Source organism: Mus pahari, chromosome 7 (genome assembly GCF_900095145.1).
Source record: "Mus pahari chromosome 7, PAHARI_EIJ_v1.1, whole genome shotgun sequence".
NCBI classification, from domain to species: Eukaryota; Metazoa; Chordata; class Mammalia; order Rodentia; family Muridae; genus Mus; species Mus pahari.
Genome location: NC_034596.1, coordinates 34,567,248 through 34,589,091, shown reverse-complemented (window position 1 = coordinate 34,589,091; position 21,844 = coordinate 34,567,248). Strand labels below are relative to the sequence as shown.

Sequence of the window (21,844 nt, the reverse complement as noted above, 5' to 3'; positions counted from 1 at the left end):
AGGAGGCTGGAGAGATGGCTCAGTGGTTAAGAACACTGCCTGCTCTTCCAGAGGTCATGAGTTTAATTCCTAGCAACCACATGTTGGCTCACAACCATCTGTAATGGGATCGGGTGCCCTCTTCTGGTGTGTCTGAAGACAGGAACAGTGTACTCACATACATTAATATTTTTTAAAAAATCAGCTGACAGTGCCTGTCCCACAGGTGAGCTACTCGGAGTGGGAGCATTCAGTCATCCTGCAGTGGCAATCCCTTCTATTGTCTAATTTAAAAAATAACTTTTTGACATTATGTTTTACTGTGCTGGTTTGGCATCATGAGATGACATCCATGAGACAAACATCTGAAGGGGGGAATGTGTGATTTAAACTGGCTCATGGCTTCAGAGGTGTCACTTCCCCCATGACAGAGAGGGTATGGTGGAACCGAGCCGCTGATGTCATGGTGGACAGCAAGCAGAGAAAGGTGACTGTAGGAAGGGCCAGAGAAACAGACCCAAAGACATCCAGTGACCTGCCTCCTCCAGGCAGGCCTTGTCTTCAACCTCTGCTACATCCCCATGTGGTCACAGTCTGAGTCCGTTAGGAGATTTATCCACCCCCTAGGTCAGAGCTCCCACAATCTGATCCTTTCTGAAGATACCCCGAGATGCACTCTACTCATGTCCTAAGCGTTTATTATCAAATGTTGATAGCATTAACCGTCATACAGGCCATAACGTTCACACAAGCAAAGAGTGCAGTCCGGTGTCCTTTGGTCTATCACAGGGAAGCTCAGTCACATTGTCATTTAACTTTAAAGCCTTCTGAACCCTGGGAGGAACTTAGGGTACACTGGTTTCAGCAGGAGGCCCCCACCTGGAGGAGAAATGGCTCAGACAGCCACACACGCCCCAAAACCAGACCCCATGGTGCTGTCTTTTCTGAACACTAGAGAGATGTTTTTAGGGGGGGACTGTGGCTCTGCCTGTCCATTTAGGACCCAGAAGTGATTGCTTGTTTTTCAGAGGGCAGAGTGGGGTTGTCACGTGTGTTGTAAAGTGGCCAGAAAGTTAATGAATCGTGAAAATGATGGGAGAGAGGGTGAGGGGGTGGAGGGTCCTCTCTCTATGTGCAGCAGATGTTCCCAAGAGAGCATCCTGGGATAGACTTACAAAAATGAGTTGTGGATCATGTCTTGGAAAAGAAAAAGATTTATGTGCATGTCTGTATTGGGGCGTTGTACATGCATGCAGGACCCACAGAGGCCCGAGGAGGGCATCCAGTCACCTGCAGTCACAGTTGCTGGAGGTTGTGAGCTGCCTCATGGGAACCGAACTCTGCTCCTCTGCAAGAGCGGTGAGCATTCTCAGTGGCCAGGCCATCTCTGCAGCCCCGGAAGTGTCCTTGTGCTCAAAACTCTCCAAGGGCCTCCCATAGCTTTTGAGAGCAGACCAGCCTCATCTCTCACTGTATTTCCATTACTCTCTTCCTTTTATTCCCTCTGGATGCCCTCTGGTCCTAAGCCGGGTCCTCCACTAGCTGCCACAAATAGAAACAGGTACACCTTCCTGACTGACAAATGAGAAGAAGTTTTGTTTCCTCAGCCTTGCTGCCTTTTAATCAGTGTGTGACCTAGGCAACCGAATGCAGAAAAATCTACCCAATACATAAACTCCCCAGACAGCTCTAACATCTGGAAGGCAGTGGAGGCTCATGGGCTGAGGGAAGACGTGTAGGAACCCCAGCTTTGCTATAGGTGGGCTTGTGATTGGCTGTGACACAATCTGAAATACCTACACGAGTCGCAGAATGAGGGAGACAGACTGCACTGAGGCCTGAATGAGATCCCAGCCCAGAGAGGCCTTGGGGCCCACTTGATCCCTGCAAAACACATCTAACAGTCTTGGGCAGTCCCAGCAGATGTCTTGAGGAAGGACATGGCCCAAAGCCTTCATTGAGATCCAACACCAGTCCTGGAGAGCCTGGAACCAATGTCTTCCACACCAGGGCCTGGAGATCATGAGGTGTGCTAATTACACTAAGTTAGAGTTGCATACATACCTTGGTCTGTTTCTTGCTGAGGCACAATGACAGGGACCATCAGCTTTTTGGGTCAGGTGTTCGACAGCGCCACCACGTGGTAGTGAGGAACATTGGCCACAGGAAGACAATAGGCTGTACAGGCACGCCCCACAAACAGCCCAGTAGACCCATCACCTCTCAAAAGTGCAGGACCCTAGAAGGCCCAGCTCATCCCTTCTGATTAAGAAACCCCCAAGGACAGTTGGAACAGCGGGACTTTGCGCTAACGTAGGTGTTAAGGACGCAAGAGTGCATGTGCTGCACACCACGCTGGCTGCCGCCAGTGAGTGCATTAATGTAATGGACAAAAGCCACACCAGCACACAGAATCTACAGGGGAAAAAAATGGGTGTTCTTGTAAAGCCCAAAGTAATGTCGCAGCTCCAGCGGAAATGCGGACGCCGGTGGGGCTGCTCTGAAAGAGGCACAGGACCCCTGGTACACAGATCTCCTGCTTTCCCCTCAGCTTCAGCATGGGGAAGCAAGCAGGAGGCTGCAGGTCAGGGCCAAAGACTAAAGGATTCCTGGAGCAGGACAGCCGGTGAGTATGATGGGAGCAGCTGCATAGCTTCCTGGCCCAGGGTCCGAGGTGATATCTCAGATAAGGTGTAAATCCGCTTCAAGCAACAGGAAATTCTAGGGAGAAACGGGCACCGTTAGCTGAAATGCACCTTTGCGGCTGGGCTGGATTTTTAAAGAAGGGATCCTGTCTGGGTAACTCTGTCTCAATATAGAAGGTGGAGGGCGAAGGGTGGAAACCGGTCACCTTCGGCCTCCACACGCATGCGCGCACACCCCACACAGCTTTTAAAAAAGGAAACTTGGGGGCTTGGCTACGATGGGGATGGGGGGGGGAGGCCTGCTTGAGAAAGGCAGGAGGCACGGGGACCCTAGGGTGTCAGCAGTGACACCTGGAGAGCCTGTCATCAGCTTCCCGGGCAGGCCCGCCTTGGGGACCTCTGTGCAGCAGCTCAGAGAGCTGGTTCCAATCAAGCCTGAAAAATTACTCCCTACCCAGAGTGCTCTCCACTCTGTTTCTAAGTGAAGAAATTAAATCTTGCTGGGGGGGGGAGGGGGAGAGTTGGGTGGGATTTTTTTTTTTAAGGGTGACTTTGATAAAATTTAAGAACAGAGATTCTTGGGGGGCTTGGGGGGCAGATTTCTCTGATCTATATCACCTGTTTTCCAGTCTCATCTTCAGCAGCCCCCTGGTCTAAAGAACTGAGGTTGTCTGACACCCGGCGTTAGGGCCGTGGTTCTCAGCCTTCCTGGTGCTGCGGCCCCTTAGTACATCTCTTCATGTTGTGGTGACTCCCCAGCCATACATTATTTTCGTTGCTACTTCATAACTGTAATTTTGCTTCTGTTGTGAATCATAATATAGATATCTGATATGTGACATATCTGGTTTGTGGCCCCTGTAGAAGGGTTGTTCGACCTTCAAAGGGGTTGCTTGACCCACAGGTTGAAGAACTGCTGCATTGGAGCAAGGAACTTGGTGACAAGGACCTTTCTCGTCAGTGACCATATGTCAGGAAGGCAAGCTGCCAGCAGAGGTAGGAACTCAGGACTGGACAAGGGTTTCTTCCCTGTGGAGTTATAGGCTTCTTGTGATGTGTAGGGGCAAAGGGACTTGGGGTGCAGACACCGAGGAAGGGAGGGGCCCGAACATGCACAGCACAGAGGAGGGCTGGTGGTCCCAAAGCACAGAGGTAGCTGCTGAGTTTGGGGAGCTGCTGAGAGTGACCAAGAATGCCAGTAATATGGGGGGGGGGATGAAGATGGCTGGGGAGGGAGGCGGGGCTTGCTGCTGTGCAGGGAGGGGAAGGGAACAGAACAAGACAGGGAGAATGAAACACTTGAGGGAAGGGTCCCGGGAGCTCAGGAGCCTGGAAACTCAGAGGAAGGCATATGCAAACCACAGGGTGTCACACATCTGCAGGACATGTTCGGAGAGGACGCTATCTAAATGGGCCCAGACCGATGCTTGGTGCGTCTGTCGCATTCACCATGCACCAGGTGATAGTTTCCTGCTGAAAGATTACACTTCCCAGCTTCCCTTGCAGACTATAGAAGTCATTCCCACCCCAGAAGAGGCCCATCTTATAGCATATAAGCATACAATAGCAAGAAGAGTCCCATCTTCTCCTATAGGCATCTGCACGTGTAGGTGACAAAGATGCCCCCTAGCTATGAATGAACATGGCCCGGCCTCAGATCAGACCAAGCCTCTCTTTTTTTCTGCCTTCTCTTTCTCTACAGCTGCTTTGTAATCGAATCTAACATTAGGCACTTAAACACTCGCACCTAAAAATAACCGTGTGTCAGACTGGCGAGTCCACATTTACGGGAACGAGCATCGACGGTGTAAGAAGCAAGGAGCCTGGCTTAGACTGTGGACTTCACTTAATGCCAGGCAGGTTTTCTAAGCCCCAGCTCCTCTGTGTTCTAGGGATGTTGTGCAAATAGGCAGAGCTCCATGCAGAGTGTGGTACGGAGGAGGCTCAGCAGCGAATGCTGAGTTGCTGTCTTCATGGGATGCTTGGTGACCGGAGACCTCAAGGACTTACCTGGTAGGGGTAAAACGTGAAGTCGCTGAACTGGATCCCAGCAGGCAAAGGGAGAGGGAAGCCTCTACGCAGCCTCTCTGTGGTGTGAGACAACAGAGCAGGGAGTGAGACAGGGGCTGGCATAGGTGGGTGGCAGGAAGGAAACCTGCCCTGATGTCTGTGCCCTGCCTCCTTGTCCTCCATCTGCCCCCAAGGTCACATGCAGGACCTCTGTGGGCCTCTCCCCTTCTGAGGGTACACATTGTTGGTCGGGACCACCCCTGAGTGAAACCTGGGGCTACACAGATGGAGCACAGACCCAAGGTCCTTGAGGAGTCCCTCTGTGTTGCAGATGAAGCTGGGAACTGGCTGTAGCTGGAGCAGCGACTCCTGCGCTCTGTGGACTCAGGTGGAACTGAGGCCAGTGGGTGAGGGCAGAGGAGACTTTAGTAACCCGGGTTGGTTAGAGTGATCCCTGAGGAACTCCGAGGAGACCCACCTTTCTCGTGAAGATGAACTTGGATGGGTCAGTCTCAGAGCTGCTGGTGTGAATCCCAGTTGGGGGACAGATGTTACTTTATGCCACCCCCAAAAAGTCACTCAACAGCCCCCCACCGCATAGGTTGCTGTCAGATGGGCAGAAATGATGTAAGTGATGGGGGCGGAGTCTGAGCCCAAGGCATGTGAGATCTTTTTGTCATTTGAGGTCATTGGAGGGACCCATCCTCTGCCCTTTCGACCCTGGCCAGGAACCAGGACCTGTAGGCAGGCAGCCCCACATTTCTGGCCTGGGATTGAAAACCATTGCTTTCTCCACAGCTTCTTATTCTTACCATTGATCTTGGGCAGCACCAGTGTGGATACGATGTAGTTTATGACATCCTCCAGGTACTCCACCTGCAGATGGAGCAGTGTGGCGGTGTTATCTGTCCTTCACACTTCCTCTCCCTCCCACTCAGCCCTCCGCAGCCTCCCAGCCGGGAGGAGCACCCGAGTGGCCACAAGAGATATATGATACACGGAAACTGGGAAGTGAGCGTCTGACAGAGGTCACAGGAGCACAGGCCATCTAGGAAGGTCAGGAGCGTGGGAAAGGGGGTCAACAAAAGCAAATGAGTAGGACACACGGTACACACCTGTGACTGAGGTGCTGAGGCAGGGGGATCATGAGTTTAAGATCAACACAGACTTTTCTTTTGGGCAGTAACAGGCCTCATACACGCATTCATTCTGGGGGCAGGGTGGAGAGTGAAGGGAACAAAAGCAAAACTCGAGAAGCGAGTCTTGCACAGACACACTTACCACAAACGATAAGCTAACAGGACCACTGAGTCCTGCAGCAGGGGACTCACTTGGGAGAAGTGGCCCTACTTTCATACCAAGAAATAGGAGGCAATCATTAAACACGATATTGTAGAAATGTAACCATCAGCGCAGAGATGGGCCCATGTGTCAAGCAGGAGAAAGAGGCTCCAAGAACCAAGGAATTCTGAATTTTTTTTGTTTTTGTTTTTTGAGACAGGGTTTCTCTGTGCAGCCCTGGCTGTCCTGGAACACACTTTGTAGACCAGGCTGGCCTCGAACTCAGAAATCCGCCTGCCTCTGCCTCCCAAGTGCTGGGATTAAAGGCGGAGAGAAGTACACATCTGTGCCTGTCTCTGTTAAGCACAGACAATAAGCTAGCTGGGTGGGACCCTGTCCTGAAATTACCATTTCTACCACACCTGCGCCTAAATAAGCTCTGTCCGGGGTTAACCTTGAACTCAGGAATCTGCCATCATTTGAATCTGCCTGAGTTTGTATCTTTCTGACAAGCTGGCTCATTAATGCAACTGCCTTTGCTCCTTTAGATTCGTGAAGCTCCTCATAATTCATACTGCATCCTTATTTTTTGAATAGTTGAGAAATTATTATATTTTGGAACTTACATCTTTAGAGTTCTTTTCCATAGTCTTAAGAGCTGTCCTGAAGGTCCCAGAACTTACCATTTTGCTAAGACATTAACCATACCTTCCCCTCCTGGACACATGGCATCTCTTATTATCATGGAGTCATTAGTGTTTACAGGGAGGACTTTCCTTAAAGGAGGAATTAAAATATGTACATTACTATACAATCAAGCATTATGTCCATGATAGCCATCAGCACTCATGAAGGCCCACATTTATTGGCCCTGTCTTGTCATTCTGTCCCCACCAAGGCCGTGTCAGACCCAAAAGTTGTGTACTTGCAATAGTTTGATGTTGTTGTCATTGGCTCTTAACTAGTTTTACCTATTAATTCCTCATCAGATACATGATTTTCAGATGTCTTCTCCCATTCGGTGGCATGTTTCTTCATGCCGTTCATTATTTCTTTTGCCAAAGTAGAGCTTTTTAGTTTAGGGTCCTGTCATTTGTCTATTTTTCACCTTGCTTACCTGTGCTTTGAGAGTTGTACCAAAAAATCCAATTCTAGATCAATGCATGTGGCTCTCCCTGTGATTTCTTTTAGTTGTTTTAGCTTTATATCTTATATGTAAGTCTTTATTTTTGAGATGATTTTTGTGTATAGTTTGAAATCCCATTCTTCCACCTGGTAAGAGCCAGGTTTTCCAAACACATTTACTGAAGGGACTACCTGTTGGCTATGTATATTCCTGGTACCAGCTCAAAAATCACGTGAGAGGCTGGAGTGATGTCTCAGCAGTTAAGAGCACTGGCTTTCCTTCTAGAAGAGAGGAGTCAGGTTCTCAACTCCCATATGGCGGCTCACAACTTCTCTAACCTCAGTCCCAGGGACTCTGGTGTTCTCTTTTGGCCTCTGGTACACTGCATTTGGGTGGTGACCAGGCAAACATGCAAGCAAAACGTCCATATACATAAAATAAAATTTAATTTTAAAAGATCAATTGAAATAAATATATGGGTTTATCTCTGGGATGTCTCTATTGTCCATTGCCTCTCATTTTATGTTGGTGACCCTTGCTTTATGTATTTTAAAATGAGGGGGTGTAATGCCTCTAGCTTCATTAGTTAAAATGAGGGAGTAGAATGCCTCTAGCTTCATTAGTTTTGTTCAGGAGATTTTGGGTATTTGGCACCTTTGTGGGTACATGTGAATTTAGGGACTTCTTTTTTTCCTTTTTAAAAAAATGACATCAGGCTATCAATAGAAATTGCATTGCTTTGGGTGGTCCGGACATCTTCACAAAATTAATTTTCTTAAGTCATGGACGTGGGGTGCCTTTTTATTTGTGCTTTCTTCAGTTTCCAGCAAAAAGTTACTTTGCTTCTTGGATTAAACACACAAATACATATTTTTAGTTACTGCTTCCTTAAGTACTATTATTTTCTTAATCTTCCTCTGTGCTAGTTATCATCCGTATCTAAATGTTGATTTTTTTTTTCTTGTCTTCTTGGATTGACCTCAGGGCCCTGTGCATGCGAGGCAAGAGTTCTGCTACTGACCAGCATTCCCAACCTTATCAGTATCTAGAAGTCCAACTAATTTTGTGTGCTTATTTTGTATCCTATAACTTTATTTAAATCCCTTCGTCAGTGCTAACAGGTTTTTGAAATGCTTTTATCAGTATATATTATACATAATGCTGGATTTCAGTATGACATCTTTACACGTGTACATAATAAACAGTTTTAACAGGTTTTGGTTGCTGGTGGTCTTCAGCACTTCTACACTTAAGATCCTGTCATAGGGGGGCTGGTGAGATGGCTCAGTAGGTAAGAGCACCCGACTGCTCTTCCGAAGGTCTGGAGTTCAAATCCCAGCAACCACATGGTGGCTCACAACCATCCGTTACAAGATCTGACGCCCTCTTCTGGAGTGACTGAAGACAGCTACAGTGTACTTANATATAATAAATAAATAAATCTTAAAAAAAAAAATCCTGTTGTAGGCATATAAAGATAACTTTATTTCTTCTCTCCTGTGAAGAGGTCTTTTATTCTGGGACTTTTATTATATGGGAATCAGAGCATGGGTCTTTTCTCTTTAAGGACAAGCTTTCAGCTTTTGACATCTGGGATGGGTGTGAGCTCATCACATACGTATTGAGTTGAAGTCTAACTACTTAGAGTTTTGATTGTGTATATAATTTTTTTAAAACTTTCTATTGTTTGTAAATTTTGAATTATGTACCACAATCCCACTCATCTCCCCATCTGTCCATAACTATCCTCCACCCTTCCCACCTCCCCTCAAAGGAAAACTAGAAACAGAAGAAGAAGGAGGAGGAGGAGGAGGAGGAGGAGGAGGAGGAGGAAAGAAAGAAAGAAAGAAAGAAAGAAAGAAAGAAAGAAAGAAAGAAAGAAAGAAGAAAGAAAGAAAAAGAAAGAGAAAATAAGCCACTTTCCTATGGAAGCTGGGGTGTGTCACAGTGTGCTGCACATTATACCCCTTTACACACAGAGGCTAACTTACAAAGGTTCATCATAATGAGCCATTGATATGGTTCGAGGTCTCTGGCTTCTGCTCCACTCTTAGATATCCTGTGTCATGGAGATCCTGCAACTTTGATTTTGCAGGGCTGGCTCCTTCACATGCTCTAGCAGTCCATAGATGGGGTAGATGTTGGGGTTGGCCAACTCAAAGCCCTGGATCTAAGCCTGGGGAGTAGCTGTGTTGCTCACCCTGCCAACCCTCCTGTCAGGGCCAGCTCTCCTGCATGCAGCAGCCAGCAAGAGGCAAGACTGGCTCCTGCTCTCATGCCATCAGGGACAGCTCTCCCATGTCCAGACTCCAGGGCCAGCTCTACTACCCTGCCCAGGTTAGGTGAGGGTCTGCTCTCCTGATTGCTGCAGGCAACGAGAGGTGGGACAAGCTCATCTGATCTTATGCCCTCTGGTCAGCTCTCCCAAGCTGCCTAGGCAAAGGATGGGGCTGGTCTCAAGTCCTCCTGCGGGAAGGGTGGGGTCAAATCTGCCCAGCTCTCAGACAGCAAGACTGACACAGGAGACACCCCAGACCAGGGACATCTGCATGAGCTTTGGTGGTAACATGGGCAATGGACTACTTCTCTTTCTCTCCCAATTCTCCATCATATACGTGCTCTTCTTAATGGCAGCAAGCTGACCATCTGCTGCCACGTGGTGACAAGCCTCGTGTATATGATTTTGACATCACCTGACAAGTTATAAATCTTGTGGTCTTGTTTTACAATCACACAAAGCTTTTTTTTTTTTAAAAAAAAATAATTCTTTATTTTATGTATATGAACACACTGTAGCTGTCTTTAGACACACAAGAAGAGGGCATCAGATCCCATTACAGATGGTTGTGAACCACTGTGTGGTTACTGGGAATGGAATGCAGGACCTCCAGAAGAGCATAAAGCAGGGGATTTTACATTATTATTTTTCTCTGTTTTTCATGTCAAGAATTCTGAGATGCATTTAAGACATTTTGAGGGGTAATGGTTATGATATTAGAAATAAATTAATTTATAGAATATTTCCATGACTCAAACTAACTTTGAAATGAATAACTTATTGGCCATTTATATAGAAGTACCATCAAGTTAAAGAGCCTAATACTTGCCAGTCTTTGGCTGGGACATCCGTCAGGCTTAGATGTGAATCTTGACTTTGAATCTTGACTCTCTGGACTTTGAGAAAGTTGTTTAGCTTTTCTGAGCTTTAGTTTCCTCCTGGATAAATAGAAGGTAAAGTAAATAACATTAAATACTATGAGAACTGTCTTTAAGATTCATACTAGAAAACATCTGCAAAACCACTTAGCTTAACGACTCACCTGTAATAAACAGTGAATGCCCTCTCTCTGAAAGATTCTGTTTTATGTGTATGTGTGTGCTTGAGAGTATGTATGTGCATCGCATGTAGGCACGAACTTGAGAACACCTGAAGCACTCTAGAATTAGAGGAATCTGAAGACGCTCAGGAATTAGATTTACAGGTAACTGTGAGCCACTGTATAGGTTCTGGGAATCAAGCTCAGATCCTCTGCTAGAGCAGTTGGTCTCCTAATTACTATGGAGCTATCTTTCCTGCCCCATAGCTTACTTTTTGTGCCTCCTTGCCATTAAATCATCAGTCCTCACACTCTAAGTTGTGTATTTCCCCACTTTGACATTGTTTAAAGGGTTTTCATTGTCACAGTTATAAAGTGGGCACCATTGGCATCTACCGGGTATGAGCTGTGGATGCGACTGTGTGTGCTTAGTTGTCCGGGTTGTCCCATGCCATAAAACAGCCAAGAACTATCTGAACAAAGTTATCAGCAATGGTAAAGTTGGAGCAACCTCGCTCTAGGGCAGTGGTTAGCAACCTGTGAGTTTCGTCCCCTCTGGGAGTTGTCTAAGACCATTGAAAAACAGAGATATTTACATTACAATTCATAAGAGTAGCAAAATTACTGTTATAAAGTACCAACAGAAATAACTTTATGGTTGGTAGTCGCCACAACGTGAGGAACTGTATGAAAGGGTTGCAGCATTAGGAAGGTTGAAACCCCCTGCTCTAGAGAGTGCTTCGTTCATCTCATATGCATACTGGCCATTTCCCCCAGGGGCTTCCTAGAAGTAATTTACATACGAGAGTTCATATGAATTAATAATAATGGTTAAATAACAAAGGAAAATTACTTGCTAGAACGTAATACATATAATGCCAAGCTTTGAATGAAGGACTGTGATTTGTGAGTGTTGCACTAAGTAAATATTTTACTATCATACGATTCTTCTTTAGAGATGAAAGTGTAGATTTTTTAAATGGGTAACTGTGTTAGCAGTTTATTTGAATAATGACTTGAGGATCATCATCTTCTCATTCTGATTCTGGCTTTAGCAGCCTGTGAGGTTTCCATGTCGTTTAAATTATGTGAATTATACCTTGAAACCACCTCATTTTTTCCATCCCCATCAGTTTACTTTGGGCTTCTCTGTGCTCTCTTGAATTAGAGTAACACCTTCCAGATTTATTCTCTTGCCAATGCACTATTTACCCAGATATCCCCTTTGACATCAAATTGGGTGATATGTTCTCCCGGTGCATGTCTTTGAATAGCTTCCCAGCATTGTCCTGATCTGGCTTTGTTACTTCCTTTCCACCTTATCTCTCTTGCCTCAACACACAGAAAAATCTTAATATCTCAATAATCCTGACCCATAAATGTTAATATTCTTGGGAAAACCAGGGTTCTAAAGCTTAGGTGAAGGTGTCAGAATTGGTAACATTCTTTTTGTATGGATTAGTAATGCCAGTGAAATGAACCTCAACTCTTCATCGATGGCTGAAAATATATTTTGGACAAGTGACTGGAAAACATCACAGTTTGCACTGGTGGGCGTACCCCATGCAGGTGGTTATTATTAGAGTAGGGCGTGATGAGGGGGAAGGAAAGGGGGCAGTGGATTCCAGCAAGGAGCCAGCAGGAAAAGCACAAAGAGATAGGAAGTCAAGTGGGACGCTTCCTTCCCTGCACAGGATGGCTCTCCCTACCTGAGGAAACCATGCTTCCCTTTGGCCTTTATGAAGCTGTGGCAGCATTTAGTGCTTGTCGGTTGAGTGAGTGCTTGCATGATCTGGTAGAGGCAAGCCTGGGAAATGAGATGAATGGTATGTGTGCCTTTTATGGCGTCATGAATTGTGAGAGCTGCCAATATAAGAAGTTGAAGAAAATGTGTCACAGAAAGCAGCCTCCATCCTTTGGATAGATCCTAAAATGGTTCTTCTGAACTAGGGTCTATATAACTGACTCTATTCATTAAATAGTAAAACAAGTCTCTCTCATCCATAACAACAGTTTCTAGCTCTAGGAAAAATAAATTTATGCTTATGAGCAAGTTTTTCTGTATTTATAAAGCATGAAAAACTTGATCAGTAATTATTTCACAAGGACCCTCTAGCAATATATATCACTATATATGCAATAGGAATATAGCATAAACCTATATATATATATCACTATATATCAATATATAGTGATATATATCAATATATAGTAATATATATATCAATATATATCAATATATATGCAATAGGAATATAGCATATATATATATATATATATATATATATATATATATATATATATATATATATCCTATATTAAGCAGTAAAGCAAATACTCCTAAATTTAGTTATCTGCTCCTTTTAAAATATATCTTCATCTGCCCTGTGCTCTACTATGTCTTACCATAATTCAAAAAAAAGTTGTCAATTTTGGGGGGTGGGGGGGTGTTATAGAGCCAGTGAGATGACTATGAGATAAAGGCACCTGCCACCAAGCCTGACGATTGGAGTTTCATTTCCAGGAAAGTAAAGTTGTCTTCTGAGCACCACACATGCACCCATATATGTGTACAAAACTAAATTCATTAAGGTGTAATAAAAATTTTAATGAGATTTCTAAAGTAACAGTGTTCTTTCTGCAGATGACACAAGATCTTCTGACATGTGGCTTAGTACTGAGTACTACTGTCATTCATGCACACGCACGCACATAACACACGCATGTGCACATAACACACGCATGCGCGCACATATATATGGCACTTAACAGTACATCTGAGAAGTTTTCAACAGTATTTTTGCCTTTTTGAGTTTCAAAACCAACTAAAAGTTAGCTATGGGACACAGTGACCCAGTGGTTTCCAGCACTTGCTGCTCTTGCAGAGGACCATGGTTCCATTCCCAGCACCCACACAACCACCTATAACTCCAGCTTCATGGGATCCGGACCAGACATGCAAGTAGCGCACATACACACATGCAGGAAGGTCAAAGAATGCTTTGTAGAAAATCTTCAGTATTGTGAAAATGCACTACGGCATGGTTTCATATGATTTGCTGGTCTAGACCAGAAATGTAGTGTGCCAGGAAGAAAGGATGTGGGGGCAAAGGGAAAAATGCCACCCAGGCAGATGCTGGTGTGGCTGTGCATTACAGAGAGAGCCCTAGGCTCACAGTGACAGATGAAAGGCTCGGTGTGGAAGCCCAGGGACACCACCCAGAGCACGACTGAGGAAACACTGTTAGAAAGAAAACCTGGAGGCTGGAGTTTGGCTCAGCAGTGCTCAGAAAACTTTGTTGTGGGCTGCTTAAAAACACTACATCACACAGCTATGAAAAAAAGAGTCCGGGTACATTGTAGCCCAATTCAATAATAATGGTTGTTAAAGGCCGCACTTACGCTGTCTTGTGATTAGAAATATATCATTCTTCACTTTCAGCTACATGGGATATCATTTTTAACTCGGAACTATTGTCTGACCGAGCTGTATCTGAACAACAATGCAATATTTGAGATAGAAGGTACGTCTCAAACTTTCCTTGCTGGTTGAATGAATTTTCAATTAAATAATAACTCTCAACTGTAATAATTATGAACAGCATACAAAAGTAGCTTTCATCATGTCTACTAAAATATGCACTATTTTAAGTCAGCATATGTACATTTAAATTTTTAAAAAGTTACATCATGTTTCTAGTCCATTATTGTGTGTGTTGCTCAAAACTTCAAAGGAGTGGTTTTATAGTCACAACAATCTACTACTGTATACTTGAACACAAACTAGCTACTGTACAAACTAACCTAAGCAACATGGAAGAGTAAGAATAAATATAGGAGCTGTACATTGTCTTAAAATTTTTTATTGGCTGTGATTTTATCAGCTGAGTTCCTGTTTCCACCGACTTGATTTTATAACAGTCTCTATACTGACAGCTTCAAGGCGCGTATAAAAGTGTGTTACAAGTCATGATCCAGAGACATGACAAATCTGGAGAACGCGCTTGACTTTAAACTATCATATCATGAAATCAAAATGCCACCGACAGCAAACCAAAATGGCAAGCTCTTATATGTTAAGGAAAAAAAAAAACAATCTAATTTAGCTATGCTGTAATTATCATAAACATTCATCCCATTTTCATTTATGGAAAAAAATGAACTAAAAAATGCAATTCAGGAGAGCAGAAAATGAAATAAATATATGGTTTCCCATTCTACAAACGGCTGAGCTGAATGAGTGAAAAGAATGCACTGAATGGACTAGATACTGTTCCTTGGTTGGCATTATAATTCTAGGTAACACTGATTCACACGTGCAAGCACACGTATCACAAAACCGCACCAAAACAAAGATCATAACTCACACTGGGGGGGTTGAAACAAGCAAAATCATTGCCACAGAAAAAGAAGTGGCTCTCTTACCCCACAGGAGAGTTCACTTTTGTTGCTGTATGCTTAATCACAATTCAGGATATCACGAATGGACATTTCTCACCCACTATAATGCATTCTTTTGCTTAATTACAATATCTAATTACTATATAAAAGGCATCTGCATTTGTCGATTTAAAAAAATAAATTTCATCTAAAAATGCTGAAAACCTTGCAAAACTATGTTTGTTCTTCAGGCCTGCATAATTTGCCTTCACTGAATATTCTCCTGCTGCACCATAATGAGCTCACAAACATCGATGCTACTATGAAGGAGCTGAAGGGAATGCAGAATCTGCGGAGCCTAAGTACACACTGTGCTTCTATGCTATAGATCCATAAGTTAAGACAGGGATAGCGCAGCACACTTGTTTTCCTTTCTGAAGTTCAAGCTTCGAGAAGCAGGCTATGCCACAGGTGCCTGGCCCGTTCTCTAGAATGTGACTAGACTTTTTAAACACACACTTTCCAAAGGAATTACTTGTAGAGTGATAGGCCATGTAAGATGAAAACGACAAAAGTCATGAAAAGGCAGGGGCATATCCAAATCTACTCTTTTGACTTTAGCACAAGAGTAGGTTGTATCATTCATATTATAAGGGCTATCCCTAACAGGTACATCTGTAGAGGCAGAGGTGAGAGGGTCGCCATTCTTGAGTGGGATTGTATCCACTCAGGGCCAGGAGAAGAGGGAAGCCAGGTTGATGAGCGAAATGGGAGGGCTATGGCATTTGGGGGGAGTGGTAAATGTTTTAAAGTTAACTGTTGTAGTAAATGGTTCAAATCCTTGCATATAATGAATATTCATGACTTGTGAATCTTAAGTGGGTAAATAAATATGGCATGAGATACATAGTAATAAAGTAAGTTAGCAAATGACAAGACTGTTGAAGATTTCACACACATATATATATATATATATATATATATATATATATATATATGAACAGCCTTCATTCACATCCATTGAGTCGTGTCCAGCAAGACACTGACTGCTGAAATGAAAAGCAATATATACTTAGGAATAGATTAAAAATGGTCAATGTGAAGTTCACCTCTCAATAGGCTATAGCTCTAAAGGTTAATGAACACACACACACACAACTGCAAGGTAGGCAGAGGAGTTCAGGTACCACAGATATAAGGCCTTGCAGACCTGAGCTGAGAGACCTCTGCTTGTCAAGAGACAGGCATAGTCTCTTTTTCATCGTTCAGATCTGCCTGAATCTATGGAAACTAGTATTGATGGTGAAGGTTCTAGTCAGAGCAGCATGTAGGATGACTCAGGCTTCCGCAGCTTCTCACTCTTACGAGGAATATCTCACGTGCTTAATGAAAAATGACCCCTATAACTGAAAGTAGATTTTTATGAATCCAAATGGTAAAAATCACGACGTCTTTGGCAAGTCCCATGATTACTCCAAAGATGTGCTAAGGCCACCTACCATTATGAATTTTCTGAATTCTGATATTCCATCAGAGACGTAGATAGGCCTGTCTACTTGTCTAATCCTTTCGTGTCAATCAAATATTTCCACAATTCAAAGAGTATGTTAGGCACAGACGTGTCTTTTATCTTTGCTTTTCTATAAAATGGGTTCATAGCTACCACCTAGAATCTCTTCAAACACAGATAACTCTCCCAAGCAATTCTTAAGAAAAATCTCTTGTCACTGATATGAATTTAGGAAAACCAAATTGTTGTATATGTAGGATGTAAATAAAATAATTAAAAAGTTGCTAAAGTATAGAATCTCTGCAAAGCAGTAAATAGACCCGGTACAACTGGTGCTTTAAATATACTAACCACTAGGTAGGTGTCTGATGTCTTTCCTGTTAAGATAGTGTTCTCTTACATTGGTAAAGATACAAGGCTCGGGGATTTACAAAGTACTGGTGTTGAAACACGTCCATGCTTTGTTTTATTGATCTGATCATTGATTGATTCATTCATTCATCTAATGTTTGTAATTTATTCCTTTTTTTCTGGGGGGAAATCACTGGTTCACCCTCCAATTCTGTATCGATGCCAGAGTTGAAGAAGAGAAACCTGACGTGGCCTCCTGTTGGGTTTACATCTTGGACCCTAATTACTTAGGTCCATGAAGGAGCTCGGTGCAAAACTACTAGTACCATTTGCTGTGTATAAAACTCAGTCACTTAAGAAAACTTGTGTTGTGAGACAACATACAGAGAACAGTAGGCAATGTTGGCCTCTTAATGAAACAGAGCTGTACATTGAACCAAGACGCCTGGTTCAGAACTGAAGGTTCCTGAAATCCAGCCCCTTCCTGCTTGTCAGAGGTACATCTAAGCACACAGTGCCCTGGCCGGTCAGGATTAGGCATGAAATGCCCACACTCTTCAAAGACAAGTCTGGTAATAAGACATTCATGTTATCATTTGTTGTGACAGTTAAAATCACCTCTACTTAAAACTGTGATGACATCATTCTAGTTACAGTGACATGTCCCACCTGAGAAGCTTGGCATGGGGTCATTTCCCGGAATTCAGTTAAAAAGAAAGTGCTTTCTGGAAGTGCACTGGGGGATGCCTAATGTTTGGGGAGTGATGTCCACATGCTAGGTTCTTAGGAGCCTCATTTGCCATCTGAGACTAGAATCCGCTCATTAAAATGAGAAAACTACGCACTGTCAAAAGTCATAACTCTTCTCAAGTAAGAAAAACCATGTAAAAATCTCAAGTGTTACTAGTTCAGTCTCAAGTTCTTCTGAGGGTGAGAAAACAGCCCGGGGCTAAGGCTCCAACCCATTTCAGCATTGCACCCTCCTCTGCCATTTATGAGGAAAAAAAACTTGCTAGCAATTGCCCTTGAGACGGAGGGGCTGGGAGCTTCAGGGAGGCCTGAAGTCAGCAGCAGAGTGTGAGGTCCCGGTGCCTGGGATTCCTGTCTTCCAGGCCAGGCAGGGCCCCACCTCATCTCTCCAGGAGGTCTACCTCTCCACACCCTCTCTGTGCACCCTCTCTGTGCACATCTCCTCTCCCCTTCGGCCCTCCAAACTGCAAAAGGGAATCCTATGTCCCAGCCCACTGCACCAGAAATGGCTTCCTCTCCCTGTCCCTCTGCCTGCCCCTTCCCCAGCCTGCCTTCCTTCGGCGTTCCGTTGCGGCGATGAAGCACCACGACCAAAAGCAAATTGGAGACCAATGGGTTTACTTGGCTTCAACTCCCACACCGTAGTTCATCACTGGAATGAAGTCAGGACTGGAACTCCAAGACCGCAGAATCCTGGAGGCAGGAGCTAATGCAGAAGAAACCTTGTTCCTCAAGGCTCGCTCAGTCTGCTTTCCCTCAGAGCCCAGGACCACCAGCCCAGGGATGGCACCACCAATAGAGAAAAGACCCTGCAGGCTTGTCTACAGCCAGATTTATGGAGACATTTTATCAGTTGAGGTTCCCTCCTTTCAGGTAAACTCCAGCATGTGTCAGGTGGCCGTAATACTAGCCAGCTCACAACAGTAAGTTAAAGCCATCAACCAGGTCCTTAACCCATTCTCTTGCTCCTGCACTTCGCTCTCAAGTGTTCTGCATTTCACTAAACATACTTAGCAACTTGTGTTTCATCACAAAGACCTCCCTAGTGGAGCCTCAGAGACAATCCCCAACATTCTCTCTTCCTGACATCAGCAATGCACTGGTCTCTGCCTTTGATAAAAGGCAAGGAGAAGGACCCTGGGAAGAGAGGTGGATCTCAAGGCCCCTTCTTCTGATTCTATCTTTAATACCCTTGAGGATGAGCTGCCTCTTCTAAGCAAGATGATCTACCAATCAGAAGGAGCTCCTATGTCTTTCCCAGATGCTCATGTGAGACAGACAATGTTCTGCTCAGTCCACTTTCCAGCTCCGCTCTATCCCAGGTTTCCTGTCAAGTAAAGGATGATTGCCTTAGTGCATTATACGGTAGCCCACAAATGTCGAAGCAGAGAAGGCTAACGGGAGAGGCGGTGATCCTACCTCGTAGAACCTCAAAATCCACATGTCTGATTATTAATAAGCAACCTGAACTTTCTTCCACAGGGTGATGTTTTTAATTCCTTCATTTTCATTCCCCCATCTATTAAACTCGATTTGTTGATTATATCACTTTTCCCGCTTGGAGACAGGGTCTCGCATGTCGCCGAGGCTGACACCTAGCTCCGGTTGTAGCCAAGAATGACCTTGAACTTCTGATCCTCCTGTCTCCACCTCCACTGTGCCTTGATTATAGGTGTACGTTACTTACTACACCTTTTTTTTTCTGTAATGAGGAAGACTGAACACAGAGCTTCATGCTGGGCAAGCATTGTAGCTATTGAGCTACAAGCCCAGCCCATATCAACTTGTTTTTCTAAAGTGCTTTAAGAATATTTGGGTTCCTTGAGCTGGAAAGATGGCTCAGCTGTTAAAGGCCAAGGGCTCACAACCAAAAAGACAAGGATATTTGGGTCTGTTTCCATGCAGACTTTTAAGTTCTACTTTAAAAGTTTGGGTTTTTTTTTTCTTTTCTTTTCTTTTTAATCAACAGGAGCCAATTATTTAGATGACTCTATCATAATTTTCTGTCTTCCTCTTGTCTTTCATTGAGAAGCCTCCACACGTGTGACTCATCTAACGCAAGTTGCTGCGGTACAGTGGCAGAGACATTGTGATATATTATTGGGTAAATGTAAATTGCTTAGACTCTGACTTCCAAATTAAGATAAGCAAGACAGTGCTGGCGCCACTGAGGTGTACTTCGTAACTAGCCTAGGGGGAAAGGTGGATTAAATAGCATTAACCTATTGAAAGCGAAAGTGTAAGCGATTTTGCTTCGTAGCTGCTACAGGAATGTGCCCGTACATCACACAAAGCTTTCAGAACACTCAGACACAGGAAACTGATTTCATATCTCAGAAACTTAATTTATGGTAATTTAAGGACCAGCCATCCAAAATGCATAAATCCAAAATGTTTATTACTTAACTAGCATAGATGGTGTGGGGGGGTGGGGAGAGAGGGTGAAGGAAGAATTGAAAATCAGATTGCTTCCTTCTAAAAGACAAGAGTGAAGGAAAAGGTTGAAATGTCTTCCATGTTATTTACTTTTGATTGCTGCCACATAGTTTCTGTTTAAGATGAGATGGGCAATGTACCACCGTGAGCATGGCCTTTGACGACCTAGAAGCCTTGCTTGCAAGCAATGTGCCACTAATCTAAGTGTGGTGCTTTATTTAGCTGCAGAGAAGTGCTTGTTTTACAAGCATGGGGGCCTGAGTCCTGTCCCTAGAACCTATCGAAAACTAGACTATGGCGGTGGATGCTTGTGATCTCAGCACTGGGGCGGTACAGAAAGGAGGGTCCCTTGGGTCCCCAGACAAGGCTAATTGGTGAGTGTCTGGTCAGTGAAGAGCTTGTCTCAAAGGAGATGGAGCAGATTATCTGAGGGTGATACCTAAGGTTGTCCACACAGGTACACACACTCTTGCACTGGCACGCACGCACTAACACACACACACACACACACACACACAAGCATAACGAATATTTAAGAAAAAAATTATTTGAGCAGAGATTAGAAAATTCCAGGAAAAGAAGTGAACTAGTAATGCTCTCTGAGGCGAAGATGATGTGGCCCACCAAGAGTAAACACCCATAGCTGAAAGATGCTAAGAGGTGTTCGTTGTGTAGCAGGTCTCTGCCATTGTTACTTCATCTCCCTTCAAAGCTCCCGTAAGGATTCAAATAGCCAGGAAAGCTTGTGTTGATAAAACCCATATCTCAGTATCTTATTACTGACAGAGAATACATCCAAGTCTTGTTTTTCATCAGTTCCTAATGAGTCTTGTGTTTTCAAACATGCCTCTCCAATCTTCTTTATGCTGCAAACTATGCATTTTACATGTTAATAGGTTTTTCTGGGCTTCTGAGGCCTGATATCCCTTTATTAACAGCCTCTGTGTCTGAGTAAAGGAGCCACATTTTTTGGGTGACACAGCTGTGTGGCAGCTGGAGCCCTTCGCTCTGCTGCCATCTAGTGGTTCCCTGCTTTATGTGTTTTTTTGTTTTTTGTTTTTTTTCAGAAGTATTTCAGATGCCACATTGGAAAAAAAAAATCACACAAACTTCATTTCTCATTTAATGTTATCAGAGGATGCACAGATAAGATATGTCACTAGAAAATAAAATATTCAAAGTTTCTAACAGAAGCATTGTATAAATGTCCCTCCGTCTGATGACGATGGATGATTACTTCAGAAGCATCAGGATTGGTACTGCTCCCACCAGGCCCTTCCTCCCCACCACTGTCTTGCAAAGTTAGGTCCATTACCCATCTCTTAGCCACATAAGTCTTACAGAGGGATGTGAGATGAGCCTTAGTATCCACATCGGTGTAGCTCCTGCTGAGATCTCCAAGTGCTACTGGCCTGGGCATCCTCTGAGCATAAGGACAGTGGGGTTCAGGAAGAAACCTGTCAGGACAGTGTACCTGTATCCACCAACCCCCATTACTCTTGAGACCAGAATAACTCCCAAGTGATCTTTTGTGAAAAGCAGCCTCAAGACTTTTGTGGCTAGCATCTTGTTTTTCCCTGGCATCTTTACCTATGGTCATTTAACAGTTTCCTCTTTTGTGCCAGATCTGGGTGAACCAAGTGCTGTTTCTAATGGGCAGTAGCAACCGGTGAACTTTGACTGACTGAATACAACGGATAGTAAAATATGTGGTGCTCTAAATAGGGAAGTGCGTGCCAAGGCGGTGGCCAGACAGTAGACACGGCTGCTCACCCTGCAGTGGTTATCCTTGTCCTGTTCACGAGTCTTCTCAGAAGTGGTAACAGGAACTATTGTGAAATCTGACATCTTATTTTGTGTGTTCTTCCTTTGCAGGTCTGTACCAAAACCCTTTATCCCAATATAACCTCTACCGTTTGTATATAATCTACCACCTTCCGGGACTGGAGCTGCTTGATCGGAAGCGTAAGAATGCTTTAGGAAAAAAAAAAGAAGGAAGGGAGGGAGGGGAGAGAAGAGAGAGAGAGAGAGAGAGAGAGAGAGAGAGAGAGAGAGAGAG

At 44.2% G+C, this 21,844-nt stretch overlaps 1 protein-coding gene and 1 long non-coding RNA gene across 3 annotated transcripts in view; one reads left to right on the top strand and one right to left on the bottom strand.

Annotated features, from left to right (window-relative positions):
• The window catches only part of Lrrc72 (leucine rich repeat containing 72), a 52,354-nt gene that overhangs the window by 21,109 nt on the left and 9,401 nt on the right, over window positions 1-21,844 (top strand). The window contains exons 4-6 of one of the 2 annotated variants that reach the window (XM_029541031.1): window positions 13,801-13,882; window positions 14,990-15,100; window positions 21,661-21,750. In XM_029541031.1, coding sequence (XP_029396891.1) covers window positions 13,801-13,882; window positions 14,990-15,100; window positions 21,661-21,750 — 283 coding nt within the window. Of the gene's footprint in view, window positions 1-13,800; window positions 13,883-14,989; window positions 15,101-18,429; window positions 18,472-21,660; window positions 21,751-21,844 lie in introns of those variants that run through there. The other variant, XM_021202578.2, reaches the window with a different exon arrangement.
• LOC115064412 lies at window positions 2,407-5,527 on the bottom strand. Its single transcript, XR_003844254.1, has 3 exons — window positions 5,447-5,527; window positions 4,635-4,711; window positions 2,407-2,700 (listed from the first exon to the last, which is right to left on the bottom strand). It is a non-coding gene; the product is annotated as an uncharacterized LOC115064412 (long non-coding RNA).